At 33.3% G+C, this 14,860-nt stretch overlaps 2 protein-coding genes across 3 annotated transcripts; both read left to right on the forward strand.

The window, feature by feature from the left end:
• Window positions 1–5,611: 5,611 nt before the first annotated feature.
• LOC145011100 (alpha/beta-Hydrolases superfamily protein) lies at window positions 5,612–8,742 on the forward strand. 2 transcript variants are annotated; one of them, XM_078969732.1, is made up of 12 exons: window positions 5,612–5,726; window positions 5,858–6,113; window positions 6,391–6,482; window positions 6,583–6,701; window positions 6,814–6,949; window positions 7,031–7,082; window positions 7,179–7,279; window positions 7,358–7,540; window positions 7,616–7,773; window positions 7,901–7,955; window positions 8,054–8,107; window positions 8,197–8,742. In XM_078969732.1, the coding sequence occupies exons 2-12, from the start codon at window positions 5,873–5,875 to the stop codon at window positions 8,599–8,601; spliced, it is 1,596 nt and encodes a 531-aa protein (XP_078825858.1). In that variant the 5' UTR covers window positions 5,612–5,726; window positions 5,858–5,872; the 3' UTR covers window positions 8,602–8,742. The 2 variants fall into 2 exon arrangements, with proteins under 2 accessions (XP_078825858.1, XP_078825857.1); XM_078969731.1 differs by having other exon boundaries at window positions 5,683–6,113.
• A 2,451-nt stretch (window positions 8,743–11,193) lies between these two features.
• Window positions 11,194–14,225, forward strand: LOC145012648 (calcium and calcium/calmodulin-dependent serine/threonine-protein kinase-like). The gene is made up of 7 exons (XM_078971441.1): window positions 11,194–12,015; window positions 12,194–12,248; window positions 12,357–12,467; window positions 12,634–12,866; window positions 12,996–13,203; window positions 13,618–13,677; window positions 13,893–14,225. Exons 1-7 carry the CDS (start codon window positions 11,309–11,311, stop codon window positions 14,067–14,069), a joined length of 1,551 nt encoding a protein of 516 aa, XP_078827567.1. The 5' UTR covers window positions 11,194–11,308; the 3' UTR covers window positions 14,070–14,225.
• The last annotated feature ends 635 nt before the right edge of the window (window positions 14,226–14,860 follow it).

The following is a 14,860-nucleotide window of genomic DNA, read 5'->3' on the forward strand; positions in this document are numbered from 1 at the left end:
TTATATGTCTAAGTGCTAGGATAAAGGAGTATGACAAACACAAAATGCGAAGAACAATAAGAACACAAGGGTTTAACGTGGTTCACTTGATTAGGGTAATGAAGCTATGTCAAGAGACTAACTATATAGATATTTTATTAATCATCAATGATACACACTTTCAACATTAGTGTTACAGTCATACACATGGAAATCTATTTACAATAAACATTTTAATCTAATTTATTCTGGATCGGGATGCATGAGCCTATGACATTATCGACATAAGCTAGCCATGATGGGAGACTTGGTCCCCAAGTTACTAAGCCAATATAAAGTTCAGAATCTGGGACGACTTTTAATCACCGAAGGTTGATGTAGGGTGTATACTGAAAGAGAAACTCAAGTGATTAGCTATGCAGCTCCCAACTACACTTCGTTGTTTGACTTTATCGCCAAGTCTTCAACTATGCTTTTTAACTTCATTCAAATCTCTACTTCTTGGTTGTGCTTTTGACCTTGTATCTAGCCTTGATCCCGAAGATTTCCTCAAAAGCAACACTCACCAAAATTTGCCAAACGGATTCGTTCTAAGTCTTCATTTTGTAGTCAAACCTTTGCACCAAAATCATCGAAGGCCGAAGTAGGATGTATACCAAAAGAAAAACTCAAGTGTATACCTAAGTCTTCAGCCACGCTCCTGAAGCTTCCCTAAATAGTGTATAATATCACTCTACAGCCGAAGCTTTGCACTAACTTCTAAAATGTCACACCCCCAAACCAAGGATGGCGGAAACGTCTGGGGGTGGAGGACTTCATGTAGAGTATCACAACAACGAGTATAATAGTGCTCAAAGTAAATACAACCATCACAAATATAATTGAAAAAGTTACATCAAAATACATGTTTACATGATTCACATCAATTACATTATGATACAAAATGAACTGTTTGACGATTTATCATCCCATCCTCAAAACGTTGTTGATTTCCTGTTTTCACTGAATTCCTGGGAATACAAGTAGTTTTGAAAAGGTGTCAACACAAAGGTTGGTGAGTTCATAAGAGATTTCGTTAGAAAAGTAAACCGTTTTCCTTAGCAAAGCGTTAGAATATGTATCCAGAAAATCCGATATTTTCTTTAAAATTTGTGTAATGTAGTCTTATGACCGAAGACCAAAATGTATAAGTAACCTCTCTTACTAATAGAAAATGATATGTGTTTAAATGGACATGAACGCGTTTGAATTAAATGAAATTTCTGTATATTCTTATGTTTGTTAATACTTTATGTATATGTAGTCCTAAATCCGAGGGCCGAGAAATAACAAGTATTGGCCATACTTAAAGGTATAAATGTGGTTTCAAATGATGTGTAGTCATAATTACCAAAACCGAAAGTGTACAGTAATATCTGTACCCATTGAGATAAAAGTGATTTTAAATCGACATAAAACCCATTTAGGTTTTATAAATAAAATCCCGTAAACTTTATGAATTGTTATATCCCTATGTGAGTCGCTATAATCATACTATGACTGAATGAACCTGCCACGACGTTTCTCAGGCGTCGCAAAACTAAAATAACATTTGTCACCCGTAGACCTGCAGGTCCTACTGTAGCTAGCAGCAAGGTGTGGGGTGTCAACCCCAATATAGATCTATATACAAGTATCATGTTCTCCCTCCAGGAGACTCTGATTATAACTACCAGGAATTATATCCCGCACTCGGACGTACGGGAAGAGAATGTCTCACAATTTAGGTTAACAAGTTTACGTGTAATGTGTGTGAATGTAAATCTTTTCTGTATGAACGTACCCTTTTTGTACGAGTGCGTTATGTGATGTATCATAAACTATACCTATTATAGTTTATCTAAAACGTTTGTAATATGTAAAAACTCTTTTATGGAAATGCATTAATGTTATGAATCCATTAAACTATGCTTTTTATAGTTTAATATACGTGTTCTAAATGAATGAATAATCTTATCATGAATGACTTAGTTTCAGTTTATGATGATAAACTAACAAGGAAACACATTCAATAATTAGAACTTATGATTATACACTTTGCTCAACATAATACAAAGTGTTATGATATTTATATGTTGTTAGCTAACTTTAACCATTCTGCACTGTTTTGGAAAAATCATAGAAAAATCATAGAAAAATCATACGAAGTCGAAAACTAGATCCGTAAATCCTGAGAGTTCCCAAAATGTGTCTAGTTTACTCCTAATTTTTATCACTATTTTTAATGACCTCCAACTTGGGTGAAAAAGTCCATAATCACAGACTGGTCCGGATTGGTGTTTGAAATGATAGGCAGTTTTGTAAAAATCACCATAAATTGTAGAAAAATCGTATGGAGATGTACAAGTAGTCATTTTAAAGCTAAGAACTTGAAATATTTTCATCTAAAACAGTTTTGAAAACTAAAATGTTTAAGTTGTCCAAAACAGTCCGTGAATGGAGTTGAACTTTTCTGATGAAGGCTGTTAGAAAAGTTTAGTTATGTTCTTGGTGTTTTAACTTGTATTACCCCCTTAAAAACTTGAGAAAACATTAAAATGTAGGGGTATGAACTCACCTTGAGTGATTTCAGTAGATGGATGATGGGGAAAAGGAGTGTTCAACTCAAGAACACTTGGGAAGATTGCTTGAAGATTTGAAGATCTAACACAAATATGATGGAGTTTGTGTAAGATATCTTTGATTTGTGTAGAAGAAAGTGAAATAATCATACGGAGGATGGATTATACTTACCAAATGTGGAGGAAAAACTCAAGATCAGCCCTTGAATCTCGAATTCTAGAGAGAGGAAGTGAGAGAGAAAAAAGTTTGTTCTTTGTGGTGGAATGAGAGAAATGAGGAGAGAGGTTGAATATGCAGCTTCTAAGAACGTGGGAAATGGGTGAAAATGATGAGAAAGTACATTGATGTGACCTAGGTAAGGTGGGGAGGTGTGGCTGGTCGTAGAGTGGGTGTGGGAGTGGTTGCTTGTGTCTTAAGGTAAAACAAAGTCAACACTCCACCTCTTTGTACTTCACCCACTTGCTTTTATTATTTAAATAAAGATTTTTATGAAAATATGATTAAATTGTGAATATATAGGGTTTATTATGTTAAAACATGATTTTGGGTGAAAATCCCGCGTTAAAACAATTAAAAACAGGCTTAAAATGTTAAAAATATCAAAAATGGGCTAAAAGTGACAAATTTTCGAAATCTGGCCGAGGTTCGGTCTTCTGATGCTAGAACCGAGAGGAGAGAGGGGTAGAACTGAGAGGAGGGGGCAGAAACTGAGAGGCTTGGCTGAGAGAGAGGAGCAGAGACCAAGAGGCTTGGCCGAGAGAGAGGAGCAGAGACTGAGAGGCTTCTCTCCTTACTTTCGGTCCGAGAGGCTTCTCTCCTTACTTTCGGTCCGAGAGGCTTCTCTCCTTACTGCTGAGTCTCGGTTGCTTAGGCTTTCGGTCCTAGGAGGACTTTTGGTTTCCTAAGAGGACTTTCGGCCCTAAGAGGGGTTTCGGGTCCTAAAGCCTATTTTACTCGTTTTTACTCCGTTTTGAGCTGTTTTTGACTCGGTTAAGGGTCGGAATGACCCGAATGATTCTAAAAAGTTACGGGAACTTTTGAGAGAGATTTGGGAGAAATTTCACATTCTTGGAGAGATTTGGGAGAGATTTGACATTCTTGGAGAGATTTCTCATACAAAGAGATATTTGAGAGAGATTTCACATGCTTGGAGAGATTTGACATTCTTGGAGAGATTTCTCATACAAAGAGATATTTGAGAGAGATTTCACATGCTTGGAGAGATTTGGGAGAGATTTGACATTCTTGGAGAGATTTCTCATACAAAGAGATATTTGAGAGAGATTTCACATACTTGGAGAGATTTGGGAGAGATTTGACATTCTTGGAGAGATTTCTCATACAAAGAGATATTTGAGAGAGATTTCACATGCTTGGAGAGATTTGGGAGAGATTTGACATTCTTGGAGAGATTTCTCATACAAGAGATATTTGAGAGAGATTTCACATGCTTTGAGAGATTTGGGAGAGATTCTTGATAAGAAGAGATAGAGTGAAAACGATTGAGAGAGGTTTCATGTGTGATATTTGTGAGTGTCCGGCTTCACAATGCAAGGTTCGTAAACCCTGTTAAGCCTTGTTTAAGGGTCTTACACACTCCCGATGTGTATGCAACATTGTTTTATCGGTTTGGCTCGCCACGTACCACAGTTTTAGGTTAAGGAAATCTAGATGTTCGCACTTTTTGATTTATGATCTCTCATTAGAATAGAGATTTGTGTAGAAATTTCATAATGTAAATTCTAGTACCCACGGGCAAATTGAGTCGAACGGTTTGACTTGTTGACTTCGGTTGACTTTGACTTGACCGGAAATTGACGGTTGTCACATAAAAGCACTAGGCATCATTACTATCATGGTCATAACTATTTTGAAAATAAAAGTTATCAAAACCAACAGTGACAAACCAACCCATGCACATCATGATGGAGAAAAAAAGGATTTCCTGGATCCAGAGGAAGTCTTCACAAGGCACTTAGGAGTAGGATATTGCAACTTCCTCCCAGTTATAGACTAGCCATCAAGAAATCAACATTCAATGTACTTTTATTTAACTATTATGAATGACATGAATAAATGCCCAAGCAGTACAACTAAGTTGTTCACACTTACCTCCTTACTTGCCCTGCTTAGGCATATCAGATACACTAGCAACCTAATCAATACGTAAAACGGTCAAAGAGTCCAAAACTTGCGATTTGAACTAAGGATGATTTGATATTTTTCATAGGGGTAAAAGTTACAATAACTATTCTCATATGAGTTTTATGGATGAAATGTAGGATATATGTGTAACTAGGGTTATTCAAATTTGAAATTTTGATCCTCATGTTTATTCATTTGAGGCACCCGATTAAGATTTAATAACGAGAGATTGGAATGGAGTATGGCTTTTTTGTTCTGAGGGTTTCTTTTTTTTTTTTTTTTTTTTTTTTTTTTTTTTTTTTTTTGTAAATTCAATAAAGAAAAGGGAAGGAAAATATTGATAGAAAGAAAGGGAGAGGAAGAAAAATTTTCTTTATTCTGTGTTCGCGAGTTAGGAGAGAAAAAAAATAAGCTTAAAAATTTTACTTTCTACCCAAATTGGTATAATTTGAGAGGTAAATTTGAAAGGAAAATATAACTTCAAAATTCTTTATTTCACCTTACTTTCTTTTCAAGAACACGATTTTTTTTCGATATCCCTCATTTTCTCTTCATTTCCATCCATATCCCTCCGAACTCGGGAACAAGGCATAAAAGTAAAAATGTCAATTGTAAATCTAGATTGTTATAATGTTGTTTATGCTAATATTTTAGTTGAGTTTGCATATACTCGGTTTTAACATATAACTTGTAAATAATAGATATAATATATTTTTTCAGATATCCGATCCGAATCTGAAATTTTTTTATATAAATTCAGATTTCGGAATCCAGTATCCAGTTTTGAACATGGATTTGTATTGTAGTCGAAGAAATCAAAAAAATAAATCTTATAAAATGGTTTATGGAAACACGTGGAAACGATTGAATGTTTATGTTGCATTATCGGATGATGGGCAGTTTCGTCTTTTTGTCTAAATAATAATAATAAAAAAACGCTCGTTATTATCCGCAGTCTGCTCTACAATCCACATAGCTTTCACGGCATCTTCCTTCTACACGTAAAATACTAACCCTAATTTCACTCAAGTCAAACTCGATCAATCCCCCCTTTACGATTAGTAATAATAAAATTTACAATCTTTTTATTTCATTCAACAACCGATTTGATTCTGGTAGTTGTGTTATTCAGAAATTGGAATTTAGTATGGCGGTGTTGTTGGAGGATATAGTTAAAGCAGTAGAGGCATGGTTAAAGATTCTCAAGGAACCAGAACCCTACGTTGATCCGAATCTTGATCCCGTTCTATTAGTGCCTGGGATTGCTGGTTCTATTCTCAATGCTAAAGATGCTGAAACTGGGAAAGAAGAGAGGGTTTGGGTTCGGATTTGGGAAGCTGATCGTGAATTCCGTGCCAAACTTTGGTGCAAATTCGATCCTGATTCTGGTAAGTAGTTGGAGGTAGATTTACTTCTTTGTTTTTATTATCCGAGAGAAATTCGGGAACACTGATTACCTTCTTCATTCAATTCCATTTTAAGGGTCGTTTGCAGCTTCAATAATTAGATAATACCCACTCCAATTTCAGTTTTGAAATCGATTATGAGTTATCACGAGCAGCTATGGCAATAATTAATAATCAATAGTCAGATAATCAGCGTTGTGTTTGTCTAATTACCAAATTACTTTCTTTGAATGTACTCATTGGGTTTGCTGTGAACCAGGTAAAACCGTTTCTTTGGATCCCAACATCAGCATTGTTGTTCCTGAGGAGAGAGATGGTCTTTATGCAATTGATTGCTTGGATCCTGATATGGTGAGTACACTATATAGTATATACCCACCTAATAGTCAGCATGTTATAATTTCAGCAGATTTTTTAACTGTATTTCTCATGTAAATTTGTGTTTTGACAGGTGATTGGGCGTGATAATGTATGCTATTTCCATGAAATGATAACTGAAATGACAAGCTGGGGATATCAAGAAGGAAAAACTCTTTTTGGATTTGGATATGATTTCCGACAAACCAACAGGTAAAAATAATAAAATATTGATTTCACTCGGTGAATATATTTCATCTTGTTTGTCAGAATATTCATGAGTATCGGGATCTTAATTCATATAGTATTTCATGGTAACTTTCAGACTTAAAGAAACAATGGATCGACTTGCTGCAAAGTTGGAAGCAATTTATACTGCTTCAGGTGGAAAAAAGATAACTGTAATTACTCATTCAATGGGTGGACTTCTTGTCAAATGTTTTATGAGCCTCCACAGTGATGTAAGTTTCCAGGTGGCATTTCATTTCATGTTAATGTTATACAAATGACTAAATGTAAAGTATGATATTTCTTTTTTACAGGTTTGTGAGAAATACATTAAGAGTTGGATAGCAATTGCTGCACCATTTCAGGGTAAGCAAAAGCAATTCAGTCAATTTTTAACTTTGAAAGTTATATTGAAACATATATAAAGATCTTGATATAATTATGATACATAAATGGTAATAGGTGCACCTGGATATGTGACATCTACCTTATTGAATGGGATGTCATTTGTGGATGGTTGGGAGGCCTACTTTTTTGTATCCAAGTGGAGTTTTCATCAGCTGGTATGGATTTTGTAACAGAATAGATAAAAAAATATATATATATATATATACATTTTTTATAATATGATATTTTAACAGGTGATTGAATGTCCATCCATATATGAATTAATGGCATGTTTGGATTATGAATGGGAACATGCTCCACTTTTACAAATTTGGAAAGAGATTCAAGATACTAATGGAAACTCTACTGCTATATTGGAGTCATTCACGCCAATTGAAGCAGTTTCCATCTTCACTCAGGCTCTTTCCTTCAATGAGGTGAACTTCTATTTATATTTAGTTATTTATTATATATATATATTTTTTAAATTATTGTTTATTATTACATTACAGCTGAGCATTGGTGGAATAGATATTCCTCTTCCATTCAACAAAGAAATATTGCAATGGGCTAACAAGACACGTGAGATCTTGTCTTCAACTAAACTTCCACCAAATGTTAAATTCTATAACGTTTATGGCACTGGTAGAGACACTCCTCAATCTGTATGGTATAAGTCAACTCTCTTTCTTCATATATTTTGTCATCAAGACATAATTTTTATATTTTTTTAAATCGTGTATAATAATATAATCCAATTGAGTTCAAGCTAATAAAGTTTGTTGCTGTGTGCACAGCTATGGAAGCGTAGACTCACCCATCTCCGACCTACAGGAATTACCACTATGCAGTGTAATGATCATTTACTGCATGTATAATTACTATTTTACCCTTGTATAGAAAAACACATTACATTTTAATAATTTGTAAGGTTTACTGTTTGTGTACAGGCCACTTATGTGAATGTGGAGGGTGATGGGACAGTGCCTCTGGAATCTGCAAAGGTAACTCAAAAAGTCATTTTTACCCCTTTTTTGGTGGCATACTCAGGGAAATGGACGATAAGGGCAAATTTGTAATTTTGGTAAAACAGGCTGATGGGCTGGATGCGGAAGCTAGGGTTGGCATCCCGGGTGAACACCGAGGAATCCTATGTGACAAACACCTCTTCCGGATAGTCAAACACTGGCTGAGAGCCGATCATGATCCTTTCTACAACCCTGTAAATGACTACGTGATCCTACCGACTTTATTCGAGGTTGAAAGGCACCATGACAATGGCAAGGGTATAGATGTAATTTCACTCAAAGAAGAATGGGAGCTTGTTTCGAAAGACGACCAAGAAGAAAACAAGAATGATATTCAACCGATGATCGGGTCGATTTCCGCTTCGTGTGAAGGAGATGAGGCGCGTGCAACTTTGATTGTTCATCCTCAAAGCAATGGGAAACAACATATTGAACTTAATGCCATGAGTGTTACTGCTGGTGGTGCATAAGTTTGGGCCAGGCCCAGTCCGGACTTTCTGGGCCCGGTCCAATCGTTGTGGACTTGTTGTTTCTGGTGGTTGTGTTGTGTATATATTTAAGTGCTTGTAATGAGTTTAAATGTGAATAAAGATGAAAGTGACGTTGGTTTATGTCATGTGTATTTATAATTCATGTTAACTAATGTTTCTTTTATGTGAATAGTCTTGACCCAAGTGTAATGTATTGTATGTATATTATCATTACGTATATTGTAGTGTATGTGATATCTATGAAGTGTCAATCAGTGTATTATGAGATCACCAACTACATACCAGTAATCTAGATGAAATTATGCTAAGTGTTGAAATGAACATATCTTAGAAGTTAGGATAGTTTTCTACATTTTCAACACAACTTGCAATATTACTTTTTCATGTTATCAACAATGTTGATCCATTTATCAGAATGTAAGACCTGTAAAATTTGTTATAAACCTGGGTAAGTTATTTAATATAGACCATGGTTTGACTTTTTTAATTTGAGGGAATGCATTCCAATTACAAGCCTTTCGGCTCATGCTTAAGTCGATATAAACGGACATTTTGAAAAAAGGTTTTACTGTTAGTTAAATATACGATAAATGTTTGATCTGTTTAAATCAAATTTATGAAGTCGTTTGAAATTAGGCTATAATTTAAAAAAAAAAAAAATACCGTGCATATGATTAAAAAAATCAAACATCAATAAAATATAAAATTGGTCGGCTCAACGGAAATCAAATATGACAAAAGAATTGGCAGGCATTATTTTTTTATTCGTAAAACCTTTTCAAAAGAAATATTTATTTATTGATAATACCTTTTTGTATTGTATACGTAGGTCGTGTTATAATAGTTTTTATTCACACATGTCGAGATAAAGATAAGGTTATTTGTAATTTTGTATTTGTATACATTATACCACTAAGTTATAACCCGTGTAAACCACGGTTAGTATAATTAAAATTTTTATATTGATAAAAAATAATAAATATCAAAAAACCTGAGATATTGTCGATTATAAGTAATTATGAATTAATTTGTTACGTAAAATAAACATAATAATATTATTAGGATATGATTTTGTATTTTCAAAATTTGAATTGAATTTAATTTGTTACAAAAAAAGGTAACAATAAAAATCATATAAAAATACCAAGTGTCAAAGAGATATTTTAAAAATCTGATGCATGTCATTTTTAGGTTTCATTTATTAGAAGAATTAGATTAGATAGATAGGTTATAATCTGTAGAAACCACAATCAGTATATTTAAAATTTTTATATAGATCAAAAAAATAATAAATTGAAAAAAAAACCTAAGACGTTGTCGATTATAAATAATTATGAATTAATTTGTTAAGCAAAATAAACATAATAATGTTGTTAGGATATGATTTTGTATTTTTAAAATTTGAATTGAATTTAATTTGCTACAAAAAAAGGTAATAATAAAAATCATACAAAAATGTCACGTGTCAATGAAACATTCTAAAAAACTGATACGTGTCATTTTTATGTTTCATTTATTAGAAGAGTTAGATTAGATTAGAGATATGTGAAAACATGACTTTATAAAAAAATTAATTTTATAGCCATAAAATTACATGTAGCAAAATAAATGAAAGCGTGACGTGGTAAAAACGATTTTTATTTATTAGAATAGATTTGAGATTATTTATATTTTCTTATAATATATGTTAATAAAATAAAGTTTATAAATTTTAGATATAATAATAAAATATATCTAAATAGTGGCATGTATATGTGGTTTTTATATATATTAGGAAATCTCGTTACCAAATGACTTGTAGCTCAGCGATATCCGGTGTCGCCTTCGTTCCCTCCTTGAGGTTGAGGGTTTAAGTCCCGTCGTGGATATAAGTGGATTTAAGGTGTAGTTTAGGAGTATGTTAGATTGTCGTTTTAAAAAAAAGGAAATCTCGTTGGTTATATATATATATATATATATATATATATATATATATATATATATATATATATATATATATATATATATATATATATATATATATATATATAAGGAAATCTCATACCTTACTTCAAAATTCAAATATCAAATTTAATACATATATTGATTTATTTGAATTTAAAAAACTAAATTAATAGAGAAAAATATGTAAGTTGTCATCACGTATCAACACGAGAATAAAATATAAAATTTTAAATCAATACTCTAGAAAAATAACATGCGGCACAAATTATTTTTATTTATTAAGATAGTATAGATTTTTATTTAGGTAAATTATTTAATTTAAATACTTATCTAAATTCTAAAGCACAAAGATGATGGGAAAATAACTAGTGTTTAAATTCTCCCTTGTATAATGTTTTAAAACGAACAATAATAAGGGAACACAAACAATCATATTTAGAAATATTATAATGTGTAAATAAAATATTCAGTTTTATTTATTATAAACCAAAAAGTCTTGATGTTTCATTCGTTTGACTTGGTCTTTGAATTTGTCTCTTGCTGGTGAGACCTCATCCCACGCGTCTATTCAATCCATATAATTCCTACTTGCTCTAATCATTATCTAACTCTATGATTAAACAAACCCCATTGTTTTAATAGAAAACAATTAAAAATCTCAATATCATTTGTTAATCCTAACTTTCTTTGACTTCTATTTCATTTTCTGAAACACCCATTTGAAATCAATCCCAAAAATCCAATGGAAAAAGGAGCAAGAAAACTTAGTGATGAATATGAAGTCACAACAATCTTGGGAAGAGGCGGGTTTTCTATTGTACGAAAAGGTATAAAGAAGTCAAAGGGCGAGTTTGAAGATGGTCAACAAGAAGTGGCAATCAAGACATTGAAAAGAGTTGGTGGTGGTGGTGGCGGCGGAGGTGGTGGTGGGGTGGTCGGATTTCCAAGCCGTAAGCAGGTTTTGATCTCGGACGCTTTGCTAGCGAACGAGATCATGGTAATGAAAAGAGTGGTGGAGGAGGTATCTCCTCACTGTAACGTCATACAACTACATGATGTTTGTGAGGACCCCACTGGGGTCCATCTGGTTTTGGAACTGTGTTCCGGTGGAGAGTTGTTTGACCGCATAGTGAGTCAAGAACGGTATTCCGAGGCGGAAGCCGCCAAGGTGGTGCAACAAATTGCTGGCGGTCTAGCAGCTCTCCACCATGCCAATGTGATTCATAGGGATTTGAAGCCGGAAAATTGTCTCTTTCTTGATAAAAGCAAAAATTCACCATTAAAAATAATGGATTTTGGGCTGAGCTCGGTTGAAGAGTTTACTGATCCAGTTGTGGGCTTGTTTGGGTCCATTGATTATGTGTCACCAGAAGCATTGGCCCAACAAAAGATAACATCCAAATCTGATATGTGGGCTTTGGGTGTCATTTTGTATATTCTCCTCTCAGGGTAAGTAAATTCTATCATTCATATTTCATACACTATGATTTATTATTGGCCAAAATAGATATAATTTTCGTACATGCCAAATGGATTGGATTAACATTTTATGTTCATTTTTTTTTAAATAATTAGTTTCTTGTAAATAAACCAAAAATTATTATGGATTGGTTCTTGATGATTTCAGGTATCCACCTTTTAGTGCCCAATCACATCTTCAGAAGCAACAAATGATTATGAATGTACGATCATTTAATCCGATTTTCTTGTTTTGGTTAAATGGACGATTTTATTACTTTTATAACCACAAGCAAATTTATACTGTTATCGCCATTATGTCATGTGTGTAGGGGAATTTTAGCTTTTATGACAAAACATGGAATAAGATTTCTTCATCGGCCAAGGACTTGATTTCTAGCTTACTAAATGTTGATCCTCAAAAACGACCAACTGCTACTCAGGTATCAACACTTTTGACCTTTTTTTTCCCCATAATAGTAACGTGCTTATATATGTTTTATTGATATTAACAATAACAATATGTAACTTGAAAGTGAAGCATGTTTTTTTTTTTTTGGATATTTTAAGAGTAAAAGCCACTAATAGATGGATATTTAACATCTATAGATTCTTAAACATCCTTGGGTGATTGGAGATTCAGCAACCGCACGCCAAATTGATCCAGAGATTGTTTCGCGGTTACAGAGCTTCAATGCAAGGCGCAAGTTTCGTGCAGCAGCGATCGCAAGCATGTATACAAGCACCATTTTCTTGAGAACAAAGAAGCTCAAGAACTTGGTTGGATCTTATGATCTTAATAAAGAGGAGCTTCAAAATCTTAGAAATCATTTCAAAACATTGTAAGTGAATTCCGACACGGTTTTATTCATGTTAAATTGGTATGAACCACAAAATTGAAATTCCTTTGAACACATTTCATTCATTCCAAAAACATTTTAAAATTGAAATTGGTATGTTTGACTTTGTAGATGTGCAGATGGAGAAAACGCGACACTTAGTGAGTTCCAAGAGGTACTAAAAGCAATGAAAATGACGTCACTTATACCTTTAGCCGGACGAATCTTTGACCTTTTTGATAACAATCGCGATGGAACGGTTGATATGAGGGAGATACTTTGTGGCTTCTCAAGCCTCAAAAATCTCAAAGGAGACGATGCACTTCGCCTTTGTTTTCAGGTTTCCTCCCTTTCCTCTCAATAATCATATGAATAATCATGAAGAAAATCAAGAAAAGAATCAAGAACATGGAACTTTTGATAACTTCTGAATGGACAGCTGAACATGAAACATATCACCATTGTTATGTTATAATAGATTAAATAGTATTTGTTATTATTAAATTTTGAACTCTTTACAACTTCTGAATCGGCAACTGATATATAAATACATTTTTCATGTTTTAAAATTAGAACTATGTCATTTTTGGTAGTATACACGCAAACCTAAAAATAATCCTACCTAGGATCTTGATCTTGACTTAGTAACTTGCTTTTTGTTTTCCTAGTGTTACTTATAGTGATAATACACAACACATCACAACACGAATATTTAACAAAATATTAACACATACATTTTTTTTTTTTGTGACAGATGTATGACATGGATGGGTCGGGGTGTATCAGTAAAGAGGAAGTTGCATCAATGCTTCGGGTAAGTTTTGGCTTATAGTAATTTAGTTAATCAAAATATCATAGCTCCATACTTTCATTTCTTCCTATAATAGCAATATAATTTTAGTTTTTAGTTATTAAAACATTGTAGTTTGAAAAATCTACCTAGTGAAAACTATTTTATATTTGGATGACATTGCTACAATTGTGTACAAGTTTACATAAATGCTTTGGTTGATTTTGTTATTTGTGTAGGCATTACCGGATGACTGCCTAACTATTGACATCACAGAGCCTGGAAAACTAGATGAAATATTCGACCACATGGATGCCAATAGCGATGGAAAAGTAACATTTGATGAATTTAAAGCAGCCATGCAAAAAGATAGCTCGTTGCAAGATGTTGTCCTCTCTTCACTTCGCGCTAATTAACCATTTTCATGTCATTTCTTTTGTTATGTAAAAACATACATGATGTTGAAACGAATGGTGAGAATTTGCAAGTAAGATAGGACTTCGAAGTTTGTAATGAATCCCTCGGATACATTATTCATATGAATACACTTTGTAGTCATATCATTCTTATCATTTTGGTTTGATTTTATTCAAAGGGTTAATGTCATGAAATGAAAATCAATAGTAGATACTTTGCTATTTAGGTCACTTGTCTTATAATTGTATTCGTCACTAATATTTTTTTTTTGACTTCTCATACACCGTTATGGTAGATTTCAACCGAGTAAATTGGTATTGAATCCTATGTGGTGTCTACTGTAGGTTTGTGTGGCGTTGACACTCATAGAATTGCCCCATTGAAATGCACGATAACGGTGTAATGAGAAACTAGAAAAGAGTTTAGTGACCTATTGAATATAATTTTAGGATAAGTGATCTAATTAAAGAGTAAATTGTGTGTTATTGTTTTTCATTTTATGACGTTAATCCATTGTCCCTCTTATTGAAATGATGAACACCTTGTTCTTGTCCCTCATATTATTTCTTTTATCATCTTTTGGCCATTAAATTACAATCATTTTAGTTAATTTAAATCTAACAATCAGATATGCACCCTTTTTTCATCACATTTCCAAAAAAAACATCAAAGGAGAATGTATTCATTAGAAGCTATTTGATAAACAATGGCTTTCTAATGTAGTTCTTTTGTTGGTTGAATGCATTCAACCAGTTTCATCTCAACATTTTATGAGTAGGATGTTGATGTG

This window comes from Lactuca saligna, chromosome 8, assembly GCF_052625555.1.
Source record: "Lactuca saligna cultivar CGN05327 chromosome 8, ASM5262555v1, whole genome shotgun sequence".
NCBI lineage: Eukaryota > Viridiplantae > Streptophyta > Magnoliopsida > Asterales > Asteraceae > Lactuca > Lactuca saligna.

Coding starts and splice junctions, on each gene's coding strand:
- LOC145011100 (XM_078969732.1), top strand. CDS start 5,873: ATGGCGGTGTTGTTGGAGGATATAGTTAAAGCAGTAGAGGCATGGTTA. Junction 6,483..6,582: donor ATTGCTTGGATCCTGATATG/GTGAGTACACTA, acceptor GTGTTTTGACAG/GTGATTGGGCGTGATAATGT. Junction 6,702..6,813: donor GATTTCCGACAAACCAACAG/GTAAAAATAATA, acceptor GGTAACTTTCAG/ACTTAAAGAAACAATGGATC.
- LOC145012648 (XM_078971441.1), top strand. CDS start 11,309: ATGGAAAAAGGAGCAAGAAAACTTAGTGATGAATATGAAGTCACAACA. Junction 12,468..12,633: donor AACGACCAACTGCTACTCAG/GTATCAACACTT, acceptor TAACATCTATAG/ATTCTTAAACATCCTTGGGT. Junction 13,204..13,617: donor CACTTCGCCTTTGTTTTCAG/GTTTCCTCCCTT, acceptor TTTTTGTGACAG/ATGTATGACATGGATGGGTC.